Source organism: Epinephelus fuscoguttatus, linkage group LG18 (genome assembly GCF_011397635.1).
Source record: "Epinephelus fuscoguttatus linkage group LG18, E.fuscoguttatus.final_Chr_v1".
In the NCBI taxonomy this organism is placed as follows: Eukaryota; Metazoa; Chordata; class Actinopteri; order Perciformes; family Serranidae; genus Epinephelus; species Epinephelus fuscoguttatus.
The window spans coordinates 15,128,708-15,149,977 of record NC_064769.1 but is presented as its reverse complement, the minus strand read 5'-3'; the positions used below and the strand labels follow the sequence as shown (position 1 = coordinate 15,149,977).

The following is a 21,270-nucleotide window of genomic DNA, read 5'->3' as shown; positions in this document are numbered from 1 at the left end:
CACATTGGGACAAAAAAAAAGAAAGAAAAAAAAAAGCCACAACGCTATAAACTAAGACAAGAGTGTATCTTTCCTGCAGTGGATGAAACCTTTTATTGTCTTGACATTTTCCTTTTATTGTGAAAAAAATAGCCCCATCTACTTTTCACAATGTTTTTGTAAACCTGGTAATGCTCAGCATGATTGGAGGAAAAAAAGTCTTTACCAGTTTCTTGCACCAAACTGAATGAGCAGCGGGTGAATATACAAATCAAATCTTCAGCTTTCATGCAAAATATTTTGTTTAACCTTTTTTTTTTTTTTTTTTTTTAAAAAACTAGGCATGTAATTCGCGGGTGGAAAGCGTAAGCTCATGACTTCATTCCCGTGTTGACTTCAAGCTTGGCTGCTTAGCTGCCAAACCAGGGGCTAGATGAGGGAGGGTTTCTGGATGGAAGTAGCTGGGTTGGGGTTGGTTGAGTATGAGATGAACATGTAAACGCGATATACTCACTGAGAAAGAGTCTCACAACACAACATTTCCTACTTTCCCAACAGGAGATAATTGATTCAAAAGTCAGGTCAAATTTCATGGCTTTTTCCTCTGCTGTTATTTTTTTTTTTTCCAAACAAATCCATTCATGCAGGCCTCGAGGTCAAAACCATTTTCAGAATAAACTGAAACCAGACAAAAATAGAGGAAACAGAAAAGTACAACTGGGAGCAGTTGAAGGTGTTTCAGGACAATAAAAATTAGAAAAGCAGGCTGCATAACTCCTTTGCAAGGGAAAGTTTTCTTTTTCTTTTTTTTTTAATGTATCTGACATTATTCTGGCAATTAAAGGTTCTTAGTTAGAGACATGCCACCTCCCTCATTTGTTTATTTAAGTCTTATAAATATGCTGTGTGAGCAGCCCACAGAGCAAACTCACACTGAGATGGTTTTGGTTGATATAGCCTCAGATCTCACCGTACTTGCTTTCTCTATTCATTTCACTGAATCATATTTGAGCAAATAAGTTACCAAAAGCTAACTTCAAGATGCAAAGATAAAGCTAAGAGTGTGTACTGCGGGGGACGGTGAGCAATAGTGTGGTTAGCAGCAACGTCACCGTGTCTTGCCACATTCACCTGTGCACTTGAGGACTCATGCCACACCCCTGCTGCTCGCTCCTCTGGGAAAAACATCAACACCAACAATGCATTTCACTACTACACATGCAGTGGGGCATGCTTTGGGCAGCTGGCCCGGCATCATGAAGCATTAGGGGACCAGGAGGGAAAGAGAGCAAAGAGGGTCAACGAATACTGACAGCTACGCTGCAAAGTAATTAACAGAGCAGAGTTAACTGCATTGGAAAGGTGGGTTAATAGGACACCTGAAATTACAGTGTGAGCGAGCCTAAAAAAGACAAAAAGTAGTGAATGCATGATTATACCGACTTCCAGTTTTAGATCTGTACTACAATTTTATTCCTCACTGTCCCCAGACTCTCAGGATGCCGACCACCTGCCCACTTCCACCAACAAGGTAGCTGTAAAATCTTTACTATGAACAATAAGGTAGGCACAGACCAAGCAGTTGGTTATACAGCTTGGCACGCAGACACCAGACGAGAGAGACTGCAGCAAGGGTTTGACGTGATCGTGTGTTATGTTCGTCCACACCTTAGGCTTCGACTTGGGGCTGCTGCCGTCGGGCCCGTCCTCGTAAGGCTCGTCGGGCCGGCCGCCGGCATTGAGCCAGCGGGTCTTGTCACGCTGGCCGCGCTGGAAGCTCTGTTTCAGTGGGGAGCGAGCACCTGAGTCACTGTCCTCCCCGTATGAGTAACCACCGTGGGCAGAGGGAGGGATCTCCACGTCACTGTACTTTTTAGCTTTGTCTCGCAATGCCGGGCAGCGGTAAGGGTAGCCCGTCCTGTAGCCCTGGGAAACAGGAAGATAATCAACAGCAACAGGGGTTAGCAAATGTCAATATAGTAACTAGCTATCAATATCTATAGCCAGACCATGTAACTACAACTTTGTTTAAAAAAGCAGAATAACAAATTCTTCTCTCAAACACAACATTTAATTTACAGACAATAAAACACACCAGTTTGAATAAATTCAGCATATTGGAAGAATATTTGTCAGTAGGTGTCATGTCATCAGAGAGTCAAGGTAATAATATACTCCCACTCCCCTGCAAAAGTTTCCCCTTTTCCTTTGTACTTACCAAGTTATCGAGCATTCTCATGAGTGCCTCAAACTCCTGCTCCCCGATTTGCCACTTAGGGTGTGTGGAGGACCCGTCGCCAGCTGGCTCCGGGACCCGCGGGCGTGACTTGTATTTCGATGGGTCCAGCATCACCAGATTATCTGGCCCTCCAGCGCTGGCCAGTGTTCGCACCTGGAACAAATCGGGGCGAGGGATACCGACAGACAAATAACAGACAGATCCAGAATACAGAAGGAAAATAAAATGTGGACATGAGGACACACAGACACATAAAGACACGTCAACATGAAGAAACATGAACGTATATGAAAATGTGGAGAGACAGGAGACAGAGACCATTGTTATGAAAAATGCAGACAAACACGGTGCCAGATATAACAAGCAAAAGGAAAATACATGGTTCATACATCATACTTTGATCTTTGATATTTCAGAGGGAATATTTTATACAGAGCTCAGTGTGTGTCATACCTGGATCTCACAGGCAGTGACCAGATTGTGGATGTAATAGAAAGCTTCCTCCACTGTTTCGCCTACAGACACCAAGCCATGATTCCTCAGGATGAGCACCTGGGAGAGAGGGAAAATAAAACACGAAAAAAAGCACATTCTCATTTCTTCTTTGTGTTTAAAAAGTTATAAAATTAGAATGTATGATGACACAACTATATTTAAAATTGACATTTCCTTGGCTGCAGAAACAGTAGTCCTCTTGTATTCACTCTCACATACACACACTCTGCTGTTACCTTGCTGTTTGGCCCGAGGTTCCTCTGTATCAGAGCAGTTTCTCCCTCATCCACCACTATGCCATGGTAGTCATGATAGGTCACCTCACCCAGTGACAGTGCCTCAGGTGAGATGGGCAACAGGCCGCATTTCATGGCTGACACCTGCAATCAAACCAACAAGACAACGCAACATAAGACAACAATATGTTCGAATCTGTTCATATAGAGGCCTAACTACTTTGTATACTCTGCCCCTTACCGCTGCACCCGCAGGTGTGTGTACATGTACGATAGACTTGACATCGGGCCGTGCAGCGTAGATGGCGGAGTGGAGGGTGAAGCCGGCCTGGTTGACCCCAAGATTGGTGCTGCCCCGGTCGACTATCTCACCTTGAAGGTTTATCTTCACCTGGAGAGCAGAGCAGACGACAATGGGTTAATGAAAGCTGTAATTTGAATGACTTTAGCTTTGAATCTGGCAGTTCATTAATTTTATTACATGTTATCACATGAGAAGTGAAAAGAGAAATAAGGAAAATGGCTTCATTCACTGATAGAAAACAGAAGAAAGGACATGCAGTTCTATTAGAGATCAGCGCAGATTCTCACCAGACTGGAGGCGGTCACTTCACTGTACAGGAGCCCAAAAGGGACAATTAGGAAGCGCTCCTGATCCGAGTTCACCCTGACCTAAAACACCATACGATAGTCAAGTTAGATTACAGTGTTACTTTGCAGTTCATTTCACTTACACCAAAACATACCCTCTTAGAACATATTCTAAACTTCCAAATAAGATACCCACATCGTTAAAGCCCACATGTATGTGTTGTAATTATATATAGCACTGAGAGGTTTTTTAAAGACATGCTCTACTACTTTAGTCGGACACCCCCTCAGACAAAGAGGCATCTGCACCACTGCAAATCCCTCATAGGTTTTGGGTGATTTAAACAGGAGGTATACTCTTGCTGTGAAGTCTGTTAATTAGTTAGCTGTGGGCTACAACTTGAGGTCTCTTTCTAATCTTGTATTTGTTGACACTTTCGGCAATGGCACCATTAAAAGTATGTCAAATTTGCTGTAAGCAGTTTCCTGTTTGCCATGTACATAAAGATGTACAGACAACTATCACTGGATTACTTTAATACTGAAGAAGGCAGGTTGTGGAGTTATAAATCCATGATTTCCAAGACAAACTATTTATGTTTATGGATGTTTAACGTACCTTGATTGCCTCCATGACCTTTGTGCTAAACTGCTGCTGACTGTGTTGGTAAGCAGGCCAAATCTACAAGCCAAACTACAGTAACTGACTTCCTTTGCTCCTGTGCCACCCAGGAGAGGGATGCCTCACAGTTTGCTATGCTCTGCTTTAGTGGAACAGATAAAAACACTGAACTGCTGAATGCCAAATTCAATCAACATGGTTTGCATTAGGAAAGAAGCCCATCTTACTGTCAGGTGGTTGTAGATGAGCTCCGACCAGCCGAACAAGTCAGCGAGCCGATAGAAGGCAGCCAGCTTGCAGCGAAGCAGCTTCTCGCCCTTGTCGTAGGAAATCGAGTCTGAGCCACGCAGATCATTCACTGGAGTCACCATACCCAAACCTGAGAGGAGGAGATGGAGTCAGACAGGAAGACAGGATTCGCTTACATGAAAGATGTAAAAAGGAGACACTACAAGAGCAAAATACTGAACACACAGCGCTCTGTACAGAAAGAAATGAAAACCATTTCTGTTTCCTTGTTAGCAGAAGAGACAAAGATCTCACAGATAATAATTAGATAAAGTCTGCTTACAGGAATCCAACTGGACTCGTTGTGCAGAAATTAACTTTGGCATACGGCGCATTACTCATTGTTCGCACACAAACATAGTGGAGCTGAGGTCAAAAAGTCGCACACACTCTTCTTCATTCTCTTCTTTGCTTACTCATGTTGAGTGCTGCCATGCCTCCCTGTGGTGCAGCGGGATACATGGAGGGCATGCTGGTGGTCATGAAGTCTGCGATCTGCTGCAGAGCCAGCAGGCTAGTGGGCGTCTTCCCCTTCTTCAGCTGATCCTGGATCATTGTCTCCAGCTCATCGCAGAATGCCTACCATCATTGACGCAGATACAAACAAAAACACAAACAAATGTAAGCGCAAAAAACAAACAGTGACCCAAAAACATAACGGGTAAAAGATGGACAGAGAAGGATTGTTCGAGGTTGAGAGGCTACATCTGAGACCAACCTCCAGACCGACCTACTCTGAATAACACGAACATTAAGTATGCTTTTTAAAAGACACATGGCGGAGAGGCAAGTACACACATTAGCCAAGGATACTCACAGTTGCCAGTTTACACCCGGCTAAAACTAATTACAGTCTAATACAACAGTCCCATACAACATAAATCCTACTTTTACGAAGATTACAATATTAAAATTGTTGAAACCATTTTTGAGCAGTTGATTCAGCTGTTTGTTCGTTGTGGAAGATGTAGTTTGTGGTGCTGTTGAACTGTATTGCATCATGCTGACAGGTGTCTTATCTAACAACAGGATTATTGCATTTGAGTTTCGGCTGGGTGTAAATAATAAACTGAGTGTAATTCAACAGTCCATAAAGGTGAGATTCAGACAAAGGTCATAAAAAAAAGTCACAGCTTAATGACTCTCTCAGCGCTGACCCAAAAAAATAAAGTAAAAACCTCATATCAGCACCACTCTGGGCCTTTTGTCAACACCGGAATACATCAGTGCTTTCCATACATACAATAGGCCTTTAAAACAGTGCTGCTCTCTGTCCTGAGTATTCAGCTGCTCACAGACACACTGTTGTGACGGGGAATAAACTGGATCCATCATGTGATGTTGAGAAGGCTGCTGCCTTTACACTAAAAAGAGCCCATTCACATTCTAACATGCTGGTTATGTCGGCGTGTGACCGCAGTATTTTGTTAGTTATTGTAGTGAATGTACAGCAGATGTAATGGATGCTACTGTTTCTGAATATATTTAATGTGTTTGTTTCACTAACCGGGCTCTGTAGTATCATGGACACCCTCTTCCTCTGCTCCATCATGTTGAAATCCTGCCGCAGGTCGGGTGCCATGTTTCTCTCCCTCTGGTACTCCGGGCTGCTCTCATCCACCCGGTCGAAGTACCGCTCCTTGTGGGGGGCTGTGGTGGGAGGGGGCGCCGTCACCACGCCGGCACCTGAGTCGCCGTTCATCCTTGGCTGGCCTCCTGTACAGGGAATGATAAGCGATTACAATGAAGCTTTTTCTGTCAGTTGAAAACTTATAGATAACACACATCATGTCCCCATATATCTGTTTCTAGATAACTCCCTTATTAGGATTAAAAACTTGTCACAGATAAATAATACCTGTTATAAAAACACTCACTGTCTGCTTTAAACTTTTTGTATAAAATCATGACAGGCTTTTTTATTAAATGTGTAGATGAAGGCCACACATTTCATGAATAATAAAAAACATATATCAATAAGATGCTGACAGAGAAAAGAGGAAATGAGTATCATCAGTCATCAGACCATAAAGCCAATCACACCGACAACACTTGCCGCTACTTCCTGTCACGATCACGTGACCACTCTTCCCAGCTGAGATGTGTTTTCATTGATTTTCACAATGTGTTTCCTGGAATCACAACACCACTCAGCTGTCAAGGCTGGGCAAAGGAAAGTAAAACAGAAACTGGAAATACAGCCAGAGGTATCTCAGCATTCAGCCTGGAAAACATCAGGGGTTTAATGACATGAAGAGGACAGAGAGACAGATCTCCTATAGATCCATGTCCGTCCAGCTGCCTGGGTGTATGTGAGGATAAAACGTCTGCCTGTCGATCACCGCACAGACTACTCAGGCCCTGACTCTGAAGGGCACAGACAAACTTGTGAGCACAGGGAAATGTGTGTGTGCAAGCATGCATGGGTAAAGGGGGGGGAGGGGAGAGGATGATGCAGCCCATTAGTCGGCATCAATACGAGTGTTCAGCCAAAACTACCATGACAACTGCAGACCAAACCCAAAGCATCCAGCATCACACTGAGAGTTGGCAGAGACCCTCTCTCTGTTTCTGACTGGCTTTATTGGTGTTCTGAGGTTTTCCACGACATCAAACTCAACATTTTTCCATAAATCTCAGGTCACCTGCTCCAATCAAGGTTTTTGTGTTTTCAAGCTGTTTGGCTAATTCTAGGGCAACTATGTTTTGTCTGTTTTCACCTCATATACACATTAAATGAAGGGAAATTAAATAATCCAATGTAACAACATCATAGAGAGAAAGCTGAAGTTGAGGAGAATACAGGATTAAAGCTGATTGGGTGAACTGTGTAGCGGATGGACAGGATGATATACCTTCATTTTATGTCTTTTTTGTGTTAGAACAATTATTTTATAACAAAAAATAATTGACAATGATCACAGATAACATAAAAACTGTACTCTTGTCTTTGGTAAAAATGGAAATATTAAGTGAAAACACGGTATTAAGAAATGTCTCTGCTTTTCACCTACCATTTGTTAATAATCACCTTCAAATAAATATAAAAATTAATTCATAATCTAAAAGAAGAAATAAAGTCCACACCAACTCGGGGGAGGGGGCCCATGGCAAATCAGCAAATAAGTGTTGTTTTACCTCGTTTTCTTGTTTATTCTTTCATTAATTTCTATTCACTGTGCTGATGTATACACCCATTAAGGTAAGTAGCGGATTGTTCTTCAAACAGTATCCAGCAAGTATCCAAAATTTGCTATCATGTGGCTATTGGGGGCCCCTCTTCCAAAAAATGTTAGGGTGCCCCACATTTGCCTGGTTTACCTCTCTAGACGGTGCACCCCTGGATGGTTACTGCTTCTCCACTAAGCTAGGCTAGTTACCTTTAGGTTGGACTAGTTTAGTTGCTTTTATTCACCAAAACCAGATTTAGCAATTAATGCAGCATCTCAGTTTAATACAAACTAAAGTACCAGGATATCAATTCATCATCATCATAAATATATTTCTATAACAGGAAACAGCTAGGGGAGGAGAAGTATGTAAATTTAGCTGTGACCATGACTAGCTGTGGCTATCTCCTGTGCTAGTTAGCTTTAACTGAAATCAGCAGTCTCTGCTCTTCAGTTTGGTTATTAGCTGTTTTTTGTAACTAGTAACTGCAAAATTATCACACTGTTTTCCAGGGGTGAGGGGAAAAAAAAAATCGATTCAGTGTAGTATTGCAAGAACTGTGATGATGTCATATCGTGGGGTCCTCTGGTGATTCCCACGCCTACAGTTTTCATTAAACTATACCATTCTATAGCATAAAAACAACAAATTAGAGTTTGGTTTTTTCTTTAAGCTAATTTAGTCTAAGTCTAGTCTTTAGTCTTTAAAATGTAGATACTATTTTTTGTGTCTCATATCAAAGGGCCATTCTGGATGTAATTCTCAACATCTTTACTCAAATATATTTATTGAGTATTTATACAAATGTTAAAATTAAATACAAATCCTTACGCCATCCAAGGGTGAAGAAACTCCAAACTGTGTCCAAAGAGGAGGTAGGTGGGACCCCTGCCTTTGTAACAATAGTTGCCCCAGATTTCATAAAACCGAATCCTCTCACATTCTTCCCTTTGGTGTCTCCTCTCGACTGTTTTCCTTTAGTCATTACTACTGTCTTAAACTGCAGTTACAAAAGAAAGACGTCGAGAATCGCGAGCTTCATACTCTCTCTGCAAAAATTCAGGAGGGAAAACTCTGTTGCTCTGTCTCACTCGTGTGACTAGGACATCAGTTATTGACAGAAAAAATAAGGACATCAGCAATTAGCTCTGGTGCCAAATACTCTCATTAGGGAGGAAGAGACAGCCCCTGGCCTGTTATAAACAAAATGTATCACCATGCACTGCAAAACTCAGGGCAGATTGGTTTGATGCTGGAAAATAAACAAAAACACTGGTGAAAAACCTGCCACATAATCACTTGAAAATATACTTAAAAGTCACACTGAACAAATAGATGTGTTTACACTGACAGATACAGGTGAAGTTGGTCTGTCTGACACAACAAAGAAAGGTACAAGACAACACTGCAGTCTCTGCAGCCCTTCCAAGCCTGGCCCGTGTCAGCCTGGTTAACAGGAAGATATTCTTAATGCTTCCAGACCGCTAGTCTGATCTCATTCACTTTGCTCCGACTTGTTTATGCTTGCATTCACTGTTCATCTTGGTGTTCATTGGTAGAGGCAGCGATGGGAATCAAACATGTCTGCTGACAACAGGACAACTAAAATAAGAAACAAAACTCTGAAATGACTAGACATTCATGCTGCTGTATTTTTTGCTTAGAGAGAAGAATATTCTTGCTCGGAAATACATTTATTAGCACTAAAACCAGAATAAACGCTGTGTATCAATGCTAATCATGCTCACAATGACACATCTCTATGCACTGAAGCACTGCAGGAGCTGTGTAACATGATCCACCGGTCCAACACTGCAGTGCACACGACCACAAAATCTGCAAACACCTGCAAATACGGGATGAATGAACCAGAAGTATCACTAAAAACCACATGACGGAGAAAAATAGAAGAGCAGCAGGAGCAACTTTGTAGCTCTCAAATATTCTGCTTTTTTCCTCTATCAGTACAATCACAATCAAGGAGAGGTTAGGGGGGATTACAGGCTGTATTGTGCATTAACAAATATTAATATTGGAGTTCAACCAGGTCACTTCCGCTGCCATCTCACGGAGCATTTGTTTGAGTCATTCCATGCTGCACTCTGCCTTCCTACAAACATTAACCGAATCACTCCAGCTGTGTAACACCGCACACAATTCCAGCTTGAACATCTCTAGATAATCTTTCTCCGTGGTGTAAACTTTGCTAAAACAAACGCCCAGATCCTTAACTTTATTTCTCATGGACAATGAAGCAATAACATCAGCAATAGATGCAGGAAGCTTTCTCTATTCATGCATGATGCTGTCGCTACCAAAGGCACCCCCGCCTCGCCAGACCCTCCTTACTGCTCATCTCTGCTCAGATATGTAGGTGCAGGGGCTCGGCTAGCCTCCGCTCCTGTTAAGAGTGCAATCGCTATGGAAACCAAACACATTACCATGGAAACAAGGGACAGCCTTTAAAGACTGCAGTTATGTAAGAACAGCTGTAGGCCAACATCGCGCTGCAAGCCCGTCGGTGTCACAAGGCGCACACCTTCAAACTAATGTGTTACTCATTTCACATTAGATTCAAAACATGTCAGAGGCTCTGTGTCTTAATCAGGGGTTTCTATAATGCAACATACATTGAATTAATAGCAGTGTTTGTTTAAGATCAAGATGAAGTCAAGTTGGGAATCAAATTCTTTATTTTTATGCATTAAACTAATTGTTGAATTGAAATAATGACAGCGGCCTGGTTACACTCATACAACATGGAATGAGACTGATGTACAGGGAAGCTAAGATGTTTTACCGTTTCATAACTGTTAACCGAAACTTTGGAAATGTCACTGTGTATCAGAAGCACCTGTCATTTTGCATCAGTGAAGGGTGGAGTCACTGCCATACACTACACTACTACACTGGGACATCAGTATGACAGTCCTGACAGCCAGAAAGTGCTCATCTCTTTAACCCGAACATTCTTTAGAGGAGACAGAAGAAAAAGGACATGAATAAATTCAGTAATGGTCCAAATGGAGCGTCTTGTGATGGCCCATCTCCCTAAAGGCAGATTCACCCGTGGTTCCGTAACCGCACCCATTAAATAATCTGTATTGGAAAGTACCCTGTCCTCCTTGACTGGAACCATGGGTGTGCCTGAAGCTGCAACTCATTCACCACCCTGCAAATGTTGGGGAATTCATGGCAGCTCTGACTGCAAGTATCTGGTCCTGGCACTGCATCGTGTGGCCTGACCAGCAGTCTGTGCCCTGCAGGTTTGGGTTTGGTGACCAAGACAGAGGTGCATATTGCAATTACAAATTAGGGCAGAAACCCATTTTCCTAAATACTGAATAATCATATTTGTCCATTGCATACAGCAGACACCATGACTAAGTTAACCCCAGCCTGCAGAGAAAACAGAAAGATTTTTATTTTGAGGCTGTAGTCAGATAAACCTGCCATGTGTCAGCTCCAGCTGAAGGCAAGTGCCCAACTCTCTCTTATATTTGACTAGGGCAAGATCAAAATTAACGTGTTTGAGCTCCTGCCTCCTGGATGCTGCATCAGAGTGCCTGCTAGGAAGACTTTAAGACACTGACAGCTGCCTGTGTACCAGGGGCCACTGACACACAGCATATAACGGCTTATGCACATCAAAAGCTGCTATTTCTGCCTCCATGTTCACTGTGGATGTGGAAAACCCTTGGACTGGATGCATCCAAGGGTTTAGTCGTTTCCAAGCAACAGGAAAATGCTGTGACGATGAATCAAGCATTGCATTCATACAGTACAGTATATGCCATCTGCTTTTGTGTGAGAGGAATCTGTGGAGACATTTTGATTTGTCATGTAACAATCGAGCGTTTTAGACTTGCTAATGCTACAAATGGAGGCAAAGGAAACAGCAGCCTAAGGGTGGGAATACTGGACTTGTTATAATTCTTTCCAGAGAATACTACAAAGCTTGGCTATACAGTATGTGCTCTAGGGTTGCAACGATATGAGATTTTCATGGTACGATAACCATCTCAGAAAATACTGTGGTTTCACGGTATTACAGAATTGTTGTTATTACTAGTATTAGATGGGTTATTTTTGGTTAAACAAAGGTTTTATTACTATATTTGAAACATTTTTAATTTAAGTATGTGTAAAAAGTCTACCTTTTGAAAACAACTAAAATGATGTAGAAATTTTCTGTCCAGTTGCATTTTTTCCCCCAATATCGTAGATAAGCAAATGTACACGGCACACCTTGAAACCGATATATTGTTGCAACCCTAATGCTTGCTTGATGGCCACAGACAGCTGGTTCAATGTCTTTACTTTGACCAAAGTTTGCAGTCATGAAAAACTACTGGCTTAACTAGAAACGCCAGAAGCAGCCTTGTGAGGATGATTCAACTAACATCATCTTTATGTCACTTTCAGTGAGCTTAGTGTGCGCATTTCCTTTTGAGCACACTTGTATTAGTCCCCACCATGCTCATCTGCATTATTAGCTCTTCACCAACATCATAATCAAGCAGTCCCTGATCATGAGAAAGACATTTTTCATGTACACTAACACTATAAATGCCTTCCAGGAGAGACTGTCTAAAAATGTGCGCTGTTATCCCCATAATTTAATGACACTGCATAACTCTAAAGGTCTAGCTACAGCCATGCTAGCGGCTCTGTGAGGCTGTATTTAGACACAGCATGCACAAACTGACAATGCTAACATGCTCAAATTTAGCTATATGCTGTTTAACGTGTTCCCATTTTGTTAATTAGCACTTAATACATAATGTAGCTGAGGCTGATGGGAATCTCATTACTTTTGCAGATATGTGGTCATAAACCAAAGTATTGCACTTAATTATTCATTTTGTCCAATACTTTTAAATTTAAAAAAGTAAACAGTAAATTAAAAAAATATTGCCAGTGCCTCATGTCAAACATGGTACAAAATATCATCTTAATCCAGCCAAAAGTTGTTAAGATATTACAGTCTGGACCAAAGTGGCAGCCGACTGACATTGCCTCCATGCTGCTAGCCTCGCTAACAACCACACTGAAATGTCTGTTTAAATTAATGTAGAAAATCAAATACCTAATAAATCAAGGTATTTCACCACACTGGGAAAAAAATCATCAGCAAAAAAATTAAAAATCCATTATCACCATAAAAAAGTCCAGGTTGACACGTTTTTCTATGGTGTGTACTGTCAGACTGTTCATACATGGAAGAAAGACCTATTTTCTCAGGCAAAAAGCTTTAACCCACAGTTTATGAGCCTATCAGGACAATGTACATCTGTACACTTGAAAAGGAAAATGAACAGGAAGCTGTTGCGTTAAACAAGCGATTGAATTTCCTCTAGATGATTGACTAAACCGATGTTTTGAACCTGCAATGACACCACTAAATACAGATATTTCCATTCTCCACAGAGACAGCAGTGGGCCAATAATGGAAAGAGAAATGTAGAATAGCACCAGACTCTCTGCGCTCCCATGGTGGCAGGCTTTTTGTCAACTCTAAAGCTCTGGGTGTACATTGTGCATATTTCAAAACTTTATCATAATTCTCTTTTGAGAGACGGAAGCTTGCAATAAAGACAACTTTTCAGCATGACTAAGCTCTCTGGAAAAAAGAGATCTATTTAGTTTGTTCCAAAAATATGCCAATCAAGCTATCGGCTGTGAAAAGATCATTATGGTGTGGGAAAAAAAAGATGGCCTGTAACAGTTTCAGTGTGAGAGTGTGTGTGTACAGTTGCTGTATCAAGCAGTTTTCAGACATTTGAGAGAAGCACTCGGACAAGGCTCTTTATATATCTGAGCTGGATGCCTGTCATTACTGAGCACGAAGAATCCACTTGCAACTGCTCGTCAGTGTGTGTGTGTGTGTGTGTGTGTGTGTGTGTGTGTGTTACAGACCCTAACTACTGTGACTGATAGGAATGTGTTAGGTGTCATTTAGCACTGCCTTATGTATGGTCCTGTGCACCTGACAGTAAGTGACGTACACAGTAAGTCACAGCCTTGCTGAGAACATGAGCTAACATCCCACAAACCAAAATAACAGTGTTTAACAACGTAAGGAGACAACAATACACCTGCGTATTACTGACATCACTGCTTAAACCACATCATGTAAGAAAAGAAGGCAACAAAATAAGATCTTGTTCAACGTGTTCAATTATTTTTCTCAGTATGTATGTATATCATACCACACTGCATGCAAAAAAAATGTTATTCTAATTTATTGTGTATGTGTTTCAGCTCTAAAGCGTGCTGTCTATCTGTGTGATCCTGCCAAGGTAAGAGAATTAGATGAAGAAATACCAAGATGGCAACAAAGGAAGAAAGTAGAGCTGTAATCAGAGCTCGTGTGGTTATTTCATGAGAAATGTTGGTAAAGTTTATCCGTTCCCATCTGGGACGAAGGAGCCATGTTGAATAAGCAAGTTATTTATATTGGATCTGGTTATTTATAGTAGAGCTGTGCACAGCTGAATTCAACCAAACCTCATTGTTTCACCACATAATCATGCTTTTGGAGACATTTTAAAAATCACTGTGCCGAGGTTTGTTTCCTCTTTGAAGTCAGATGGACTGCTATAGAGGATACAGTTCATTGTCATCCACTCACTCACTATATTACTTTATGTCTTTATCTATTTTCGCTATGTAATTACATCACACAGTACAGTTTCCAGGTATTTTTGCTTGGCCAAATGATGCTAACCCTCTGAAAAAATCTGAGTTAGGGGCACACAGCAAAAGAGTAACTAGGCTGAAAAGTTAGTGGATATAATTTATATTTTTTATTACAGCCTGACCAATGTATCAGTCAGTTGCATTCAATTTCTTGTACATGTACAATGACAACAGAAATATTCTATTCTACATTCTATGTCAAACGATTTGATTAGCCAATATTGCCCTGTCACAGATGTATCGGTACCAGTGTATATGTTGTCCAACATTATGCACAGATATTGAAAGGTTGTTTTTATTCATAGGACATAATCCAGAAAAAGATGCCTGGAGTAATTCATCATAATTAAATTCTCAATCAAGAGCAATATTTTCAAGTGCACTGATGTCATTTTTGACGATAAATACATTGTAAACTGTAAAATACTGTAAGATGTTAATGTAAATTATCCATTACAATTATTTGTCTCAAGTGTTGGATAACCATCTGAGGAATAACTGTGTAGCTAGATAAATACATACAGAAATAGCTATACAGATATAAATAAACAGAGATAATGGGGTTGAGGGGGGTAATCGATACAGCATACATAGTATTGCAATAGTTTGCTTGGCAATATTGTCTTGTTACACGAACGCCAAGTATTGATTTTTTTTACTTCAAATTATTAGTTTTACAAATACAAATCAAACTTTAAGTATCCGACTAGAATAATAAAATCAATTGCTTTTTCAGTCCACTAGATTGACACTGAAGTGAGATTAGCAGAGTGGAAAATTTTATCTTATTAGATAAAACAGATGTGGACAAAGTTTTCCTTTGAAGACATAATCAGCAGCTGAAAAAGGTAATAAATCGCAACATGTGTTTTTGCAATACTCAGCATACTGCAACACATTTAAAATCGCAACAATAGCGGCTTAAGTATTGAGATAATATCTTATCGTGGAGCCTCTGGTGATTCCCACCTTTAATAGATATAGATGGATAGAATATTGGCCAATATATCAATATTGGGAATTTTTACTCCCTAATATTGGTAATCGCACCAGCTCACAATTCCAGTATTCATCAAATAACAACCTGACAATGTGAATGGGGTGACTTGATGAGCCTACAAAGAATTATCATCAGAATCTGCAGCTCCCCTCAGCTTCACAGAGAGTTTCAGCTTTATGTTGTTTGACCACTATTTTACTGTTCAGATTCACTCTCTCAGCTCTCATAGAATTATTGCAGCTGTTCTCAGGAGTGAAGCTCTAAAAACCCACTGAACTCTATCTGCTCAGTTCTAATCAGCAGACAGACACACTTAGCAACTAGCTGGCTAACACAGTGGAGCATTTAGCAGCTGAAGAGCCAGACATTTTCCTCTGCTTTGGTAAATGATGACACCTTTTCCAAGCTGCCCAAACCCTTTACACCCTAAAATGGAATGATCATCAGATCAATTAAAGCCAAGATACCTTCAAGCTTCATTTGAGAGACACGGAAATCCCTCCTGAGAAAAAAAATAATCTGTAAAGCGTCATCATCATTGAGACTGCCGACATGGGAAGGTATTATCTGCCGCAGACTACCAAGGCCAAGCCAGACACCATGTTATGTTAGAGTGTGAGTACAGCGGCTCAGGGTTTATCTGGCTGTCGCATGTCATATGGGACAGAGCAGTGGAATATTGCTCTCTCAAAACAACATCCCCCTCCCTGTGCAGTTTCCCCTGGTCTCACACTCTGGCCTGTACCATCATGTGAGCATCTGTGGAGCACTGTACCAGCTAAATATGTGACCGAAACCTAGATACATATACTGACACGATCTTTAGTGACCTCTGCAGTGTGAGTGAAAGTTCAAGAGTGGCTGTTTTGCATCACTAGCTTTAAAAAAAAAAGTCTCCTGCTAAGCGATCGCATATGGGAGGAAGGAAGGAAAGAGTGAAATAGAGAGAACGGACTTGAAATGAGGAACACATTTTCAGCTGCACTGCAGTCAAGGGTGTGGGCGTGGGGAGTGGGAGTAAAACAAACACTCTGTATCTAGAGTGAGTGTGCATGCATGTGTGTAGTAGTATAGTGTGTGTGTGTGTGTGTGTGTGTGTGTGTGGAGGGTGGCAACATGGAGCCAGACTGACAGAGCTAAGCTCCGTCCATTGGGAGTTTCCCTCATTCTAACAGAATTACCGAATCCAGGGAGTTACCATCTCTTAACACACACACACACACACACACACACACACACACAAACACTCACAGACAATTTATCTTGAAGGTTTGACTTTGCTAATCCTCATACAGTATGAGGGGGAAGGGACTTGACAGTGGACTTTAGAAAAAAGCCAGACATTGCAACATCTTAGCAGTTACGTTCTCCAGTATGGGGCTAAAAACAAATAGCTAAGTGTCAGACAGCGAGGCACATTAAACCCTCTAACACTCGCAGGTTATTTGCACCTCTCAATCCTCCAACTGACACTCTTACTAGAGCTGAACAATTAGGGCTGCAACAAACAGCCATTTGCATTATTTATTAATCCCATCAGTTTATTGTTTAATTACTCTATTCATCTTAAAGTCTAGAGAATTCTGGCTGCACAATTAATCGAAATACTATCCAAAGTGCAATATCCACATTGCAGGAGCTGCAATTTTTCAATAAAGGTAAAATGTGTCACAACATACCTTTATAACCGAAGCATTGTGGTGCAAATCATATTTCAGATAGATGAATTTCATATTTTTCCGTAAGAAATTAAATGTACAAATGATCATCATACCCACTAAAATCGCAACTTGTATCAAAATTGCAATATCCATCAAAATGATTATTGTATTTTTTTTTTGTTTGCATGTCATGCATCCTTATAAAATGCAAGAAAATAATGAAAAACAGTCATCACAGAATCCCAGAGTCCAAGGTGACATTGATTTGACTGACTACCAGCCCACAACTTGCAGAAAATCCACTACTATTGTATAAAATATTAAAAAGCAACAAATTATCACATCTGCAGAGCTTGAAGCTGCAAATAATTTGACATTTTTGTTTCTGATGATACATTTTGTGACAATCCACTTCTGGTATATGCTAACATGATATAGCTTTACTGCACTACTGATGTACAGTGTGTCCATGCACTGTCAGAGTACACTGTATATTTGGAGTTAGCAGTATGGTGCATGTTTTATCTCTGCCTATACTTATAATGTTTGGTTCCTATAATGTTTCTAGAATTAATTTCACTTGTGATTTGGCTACTACAACACAATTTCCCATTGGAATTAATAAAGTATTTTATCTGATGCAGTGTGGCACGGTGTTTCCTCTAATACTGTAAAAAGACAGGATGAGAAGTGCTGTGCTTTCAATTTAAAACATGATGTACTGTATTATTATGCAGGACATCGTGGCATCCGTACGACAGGAAACTGCTCCATCACTCCACCACTGAATAAATCCCACATCCTCCTGCTTCAACACACACACCCAGGATGGAAACACACTGCATGAAGACACATATCGACGTACAGTAAGCAGCCCATCTTACATAGCTACAGTAACTGAGCGTGTGAAATGCAAAATAATGCAACCACAGGCCTGCTCGGGCAGCGGGCTAACGACACACACACACACCGGGCACAAAGTGTGTAGCCCTGGGCTGTTGTTTTTCAGCACAGGAAGCCGTCTGAACACAGGAGTGTGCTTTTAACCAGAGTAAAAACGCAGGAACAGTCTTTTTACAGCGTGAAAACGTGCCCAGCAGTCGCCTCTCTGCAGACTGCACCGAGCAACACATTAGCAAAACACTGAGAGCTCGCGACACTGAAACACAACGACACTGTGGGACAAACATTAAAACACACACACACGGGCTATGTTGTAACGGACACACTGCTGACATGTACACGGTTAATCTCGAGCTTACCCTCTCTTTGATGAAATGATGAAATATATGAACTCGGTGAAAGCGGGACGGTGGGTTTCACTATCTTTATCCCTACCCTGGAGCTCTCAGAGTGGGTTTATCTCTCTGCGCTCGTCGTCCCTGCGTCGTTCCGCCCAGACACCACTGGGTGCGGCAAACTGGGTAATCTGCGGCTCGCTATTGGACACACGTGACCACGTGACATCGCCGAGGCGCCTGATTGGAGCAAGAGCTGTTGCCCGCCCCGCAGAAAGGGGCATACATTCATTGTTTTTGTTGCACTGCTAATGCTAAAGCTATGAAGCTAATATGGGTAATTTTTCATTTTACAGATTTATAGATTAATTTATCTGGAAAGTAAATAAGTACATGGACTCAAGTACTGTACTTAAGTGCAATTTTGAGGCACTTCTACTTCACTTGAGTTTTTTCATTTTATGTTACTTTATACTTATACTACACTACATTTAGGCTATTTGATAAATTACCTTGGAAATTAATATTTCACATTTAAAACATATGATAAACTTGTGAAATAAAACACACTGGATCTAAATATTTTACTTTATTTGTGATCTGTTATTTAAACAAACAAAAAAAGCCGTGTGTAGTTGGGGCACTTTATCATATTTCTGATGAGTTATTAGCTGTTCAGCCACAGACACTTCCTCAAACATGTCAATTTTTTTTCATTAAAATAACTGTTTGAGGCCCAAAGAGTAAAATTATGCAATACTTAACTAGAAAAATCAAACATTACGAAGAAAATCCAGAAAATGAATACAGGTTTATGTATTTGAACTCTGCAAAGGTCAGACCAAGTCATAGTTTTGCAGGTCACGTAGGCCAGTCTCAAGTCTTTGCGATCAAGTCCCAAGTCAAGACAGGCAAATCCTTAGTCAAGTCCTAAGTTCTAAACTTTGAGTTTCAAGTTGTAATGCACTTGTCACCAAATGTAATGCCCTTTAAAGAACAGAGTACCGTAAAAACTAAAATTAAAAGCCTTGTCCCTTTTACTAGCCTGGTGTAGCTACACATTTTGACAAACAAATGTCTGTATCAATCAGACGCCTGGTCTGGTTGCCAAGCAGTTCTTTTTTTTAATAGAAGTTTTTCGGATGTATAAAACTGTGTTGTTGGCTACCTCAAATTATGTGTCCATTCCTCGATAACCCTGTAAGTCATTTGTATTCCTTTAGTCTGTAAGGATCCTCAGATCAAAAGAATCAAAGGGTTTTTCATAAGTAGTGTGAGTAATGTTTCAACAGGATAAAGTGGTGTCGTGCCGGTATGTCGGGTGCTGTGATCCCTGAGTGCCATAACTCACTCTCTTTTGGATGTACTGGCTTTTGGAGCTAGATCAAATGCATGTAATGCGTGTGAAAGGAACGAAAGGCCTGTCTCAAATATAGGCCTGTTGATTTAAGTGATTCAAGCAAATAGCCTAATAGCTCGGGCTTTTAATTGAAGTGTTGCGGTAATTTCATGACATCTTAAACTGGCTTAGGTAGTGTTCACCAATATGGGGCGTCAGGTCATAAAAATGGTAATGATTATAAACATTTAACTGGATGGTTTAGGTAGCAGATGAATAGACACAACTGTTTACAATCTTATCCATCTATCTGCCACAATGCCAGGCTGCTTGTGTATAGTCGAAATAATTGCTTTTTAAAATGTGAACCCCCCCCCCCCTTTTTGTTAAAACTAGTATGCTGGAAGTTGTTGAGTCTCTGTTTATAATTTTTCACCTGCATGCTTAACTTATGCAACTTGTTTTTTGTTGACCACTGCACAGTTTTTGCATGCAAACAAAGTTGTCTTTGGTATCACATTTTCCCACTGGCATTCAGTAACATAATGTAGTTCTTCATGGTTCTCTCTTGCCCTTTGATTGGAGGCTATCGAATAGGCTCAAACAAAATGTATCATCTTGGGAATTAAGTGTCAACTTGCTGCGAATCAATAGTGTTGATTCAGGAAATTGAAGGAAATTGATTCATGGCACACATATTAATAGCACCCTTTTTGATCTTTGGGGTGGGGGGAAGGTATCAAGTATTTCCAGCTCGAGAGGCTCAAGTCCAAGTGAAGTCACAAGTCATTGGTATTAAAATCCAAGTTGCAAGTCTTTTTTGATTTTGTCAAGTCAAATATAAAGTCATTAAATTTGTAACTCGAGTCTGACTGGAGTTCAGTTTTTTTTCCTTTCCTCTCCAAATAATCACTGATTTATCTTATGACCCTCTGGATGGACTCAGCCCCTAGGTTGGGAAGCACTGGGCTAAACTACATAACTGTAAATAAAGCCTAGTTATAGCTTCTCCTTAAGCTGCTGCAACAGTAAAATGTTGTGTACACATTTAATGCATCATTATTAACAATATAAAACATAATAAGATGCCAACCACAGTGGACTGCAGAACAAGTACTTTTCCTTTTTATATTTTTAAAGGTCCGGTGTGTAAGATTTAGGGCAATCTATTAGTATAAAAGGTATACAACAGTCATATCTATATTTTCATGAGTGTATAATCACCTGAAACTAAGAACCGTTGTGTATTCAGTAAGAGTGAGCCATTTATATCTACATATAGAAGTTTCAGTTCTGCAACCTCACGGTTAGATGCTACCTATCCTACACACTAGACCTTTCATTGCATTTTTAAAAATTCTAACGTACTTTCACTTCAGTAGGATGTTAAATACAGAACTTCACTTGTAATGGAGTATTTCTACATTGCAGTATTGGTACTTTCACTTAAATAAAGGATCTCAGCAGACCAACTTCTCCCATCACTGTTGGCAGCAGTAATACACCAAAAAATTAAAGCTCCCATAGAAAGTGAAAGAACAAGCTCACAATTTCTGTCCATATTCACACCACTGAAATCTGTATTTATATTTTAGCCACTGCATAATATTAAATGTTTAAATAAAATGGTGTGATACTGCATTTTAGATCACATTTCCATCTGCTTGGTCCTGTGTTGCTGCATATAATAACGTCACTCTAAACATGGG

The 21,270-nt window shown here is 40.6% G+C and overlaps 1 protein-coding gene across 10 annotated transcripts in view; it reads right to left on the bottom strand.

Annotated features, from left to right (window-relative positions):
* add1 (adducin 1 (alpha)) overlaps positions 1–18,387 on the bottom strand; it is a 32,355-nt gene extending 13,968 nt beyond the window's left edge. For all 10 annotated transcript variants that reach the window (XM_049603421.1, XM_049603427.1, XM_049603423.1 and 7 more), the window contains exons 1-10: positions 18,247–18,387; positions 5,958–6,166; positions 4,867–5,029; positions 4,390–4,541; positions 3,541–3,621; positions 3,191–3,340; positions 2,950–3,093; positions 2,672–2,770; positions 2,198–2,371; positions 1,648–1,905 (exon numbers count right to left, since the gene is read on the bottom strand). In XM_049603421.1, the coding sequence (XP_049459378.1) occupies positions 1,648–1,905; positions 2,198–2,371; positions 2,672–2,770; positions 2,950–3,093; positions 3,191–3,340; positions 3,541–3,621; positions 4,390–4,541; positions 4,867–5,029; positions 5,958–6,152 (1,416 nt within the window). In that variant the 5' untranslated portion in view covers positions 6,153–6,166; positions 18,247–18,387. The remainder of the gene's footprint in view (positions 1–1,647; positions 1,906–2,197; positions 2,372–2,671; positions 2,771–2,949; positions 3,094–3,190; positions 3,341–3,540; positions 3,622–4,389; positions 4,542–4,866; positions 5,030–5,957; positions 6,167–18,246) is intronic.
* Positions 18,388–21,270: the final 2,883 nt, after the last annotated feature.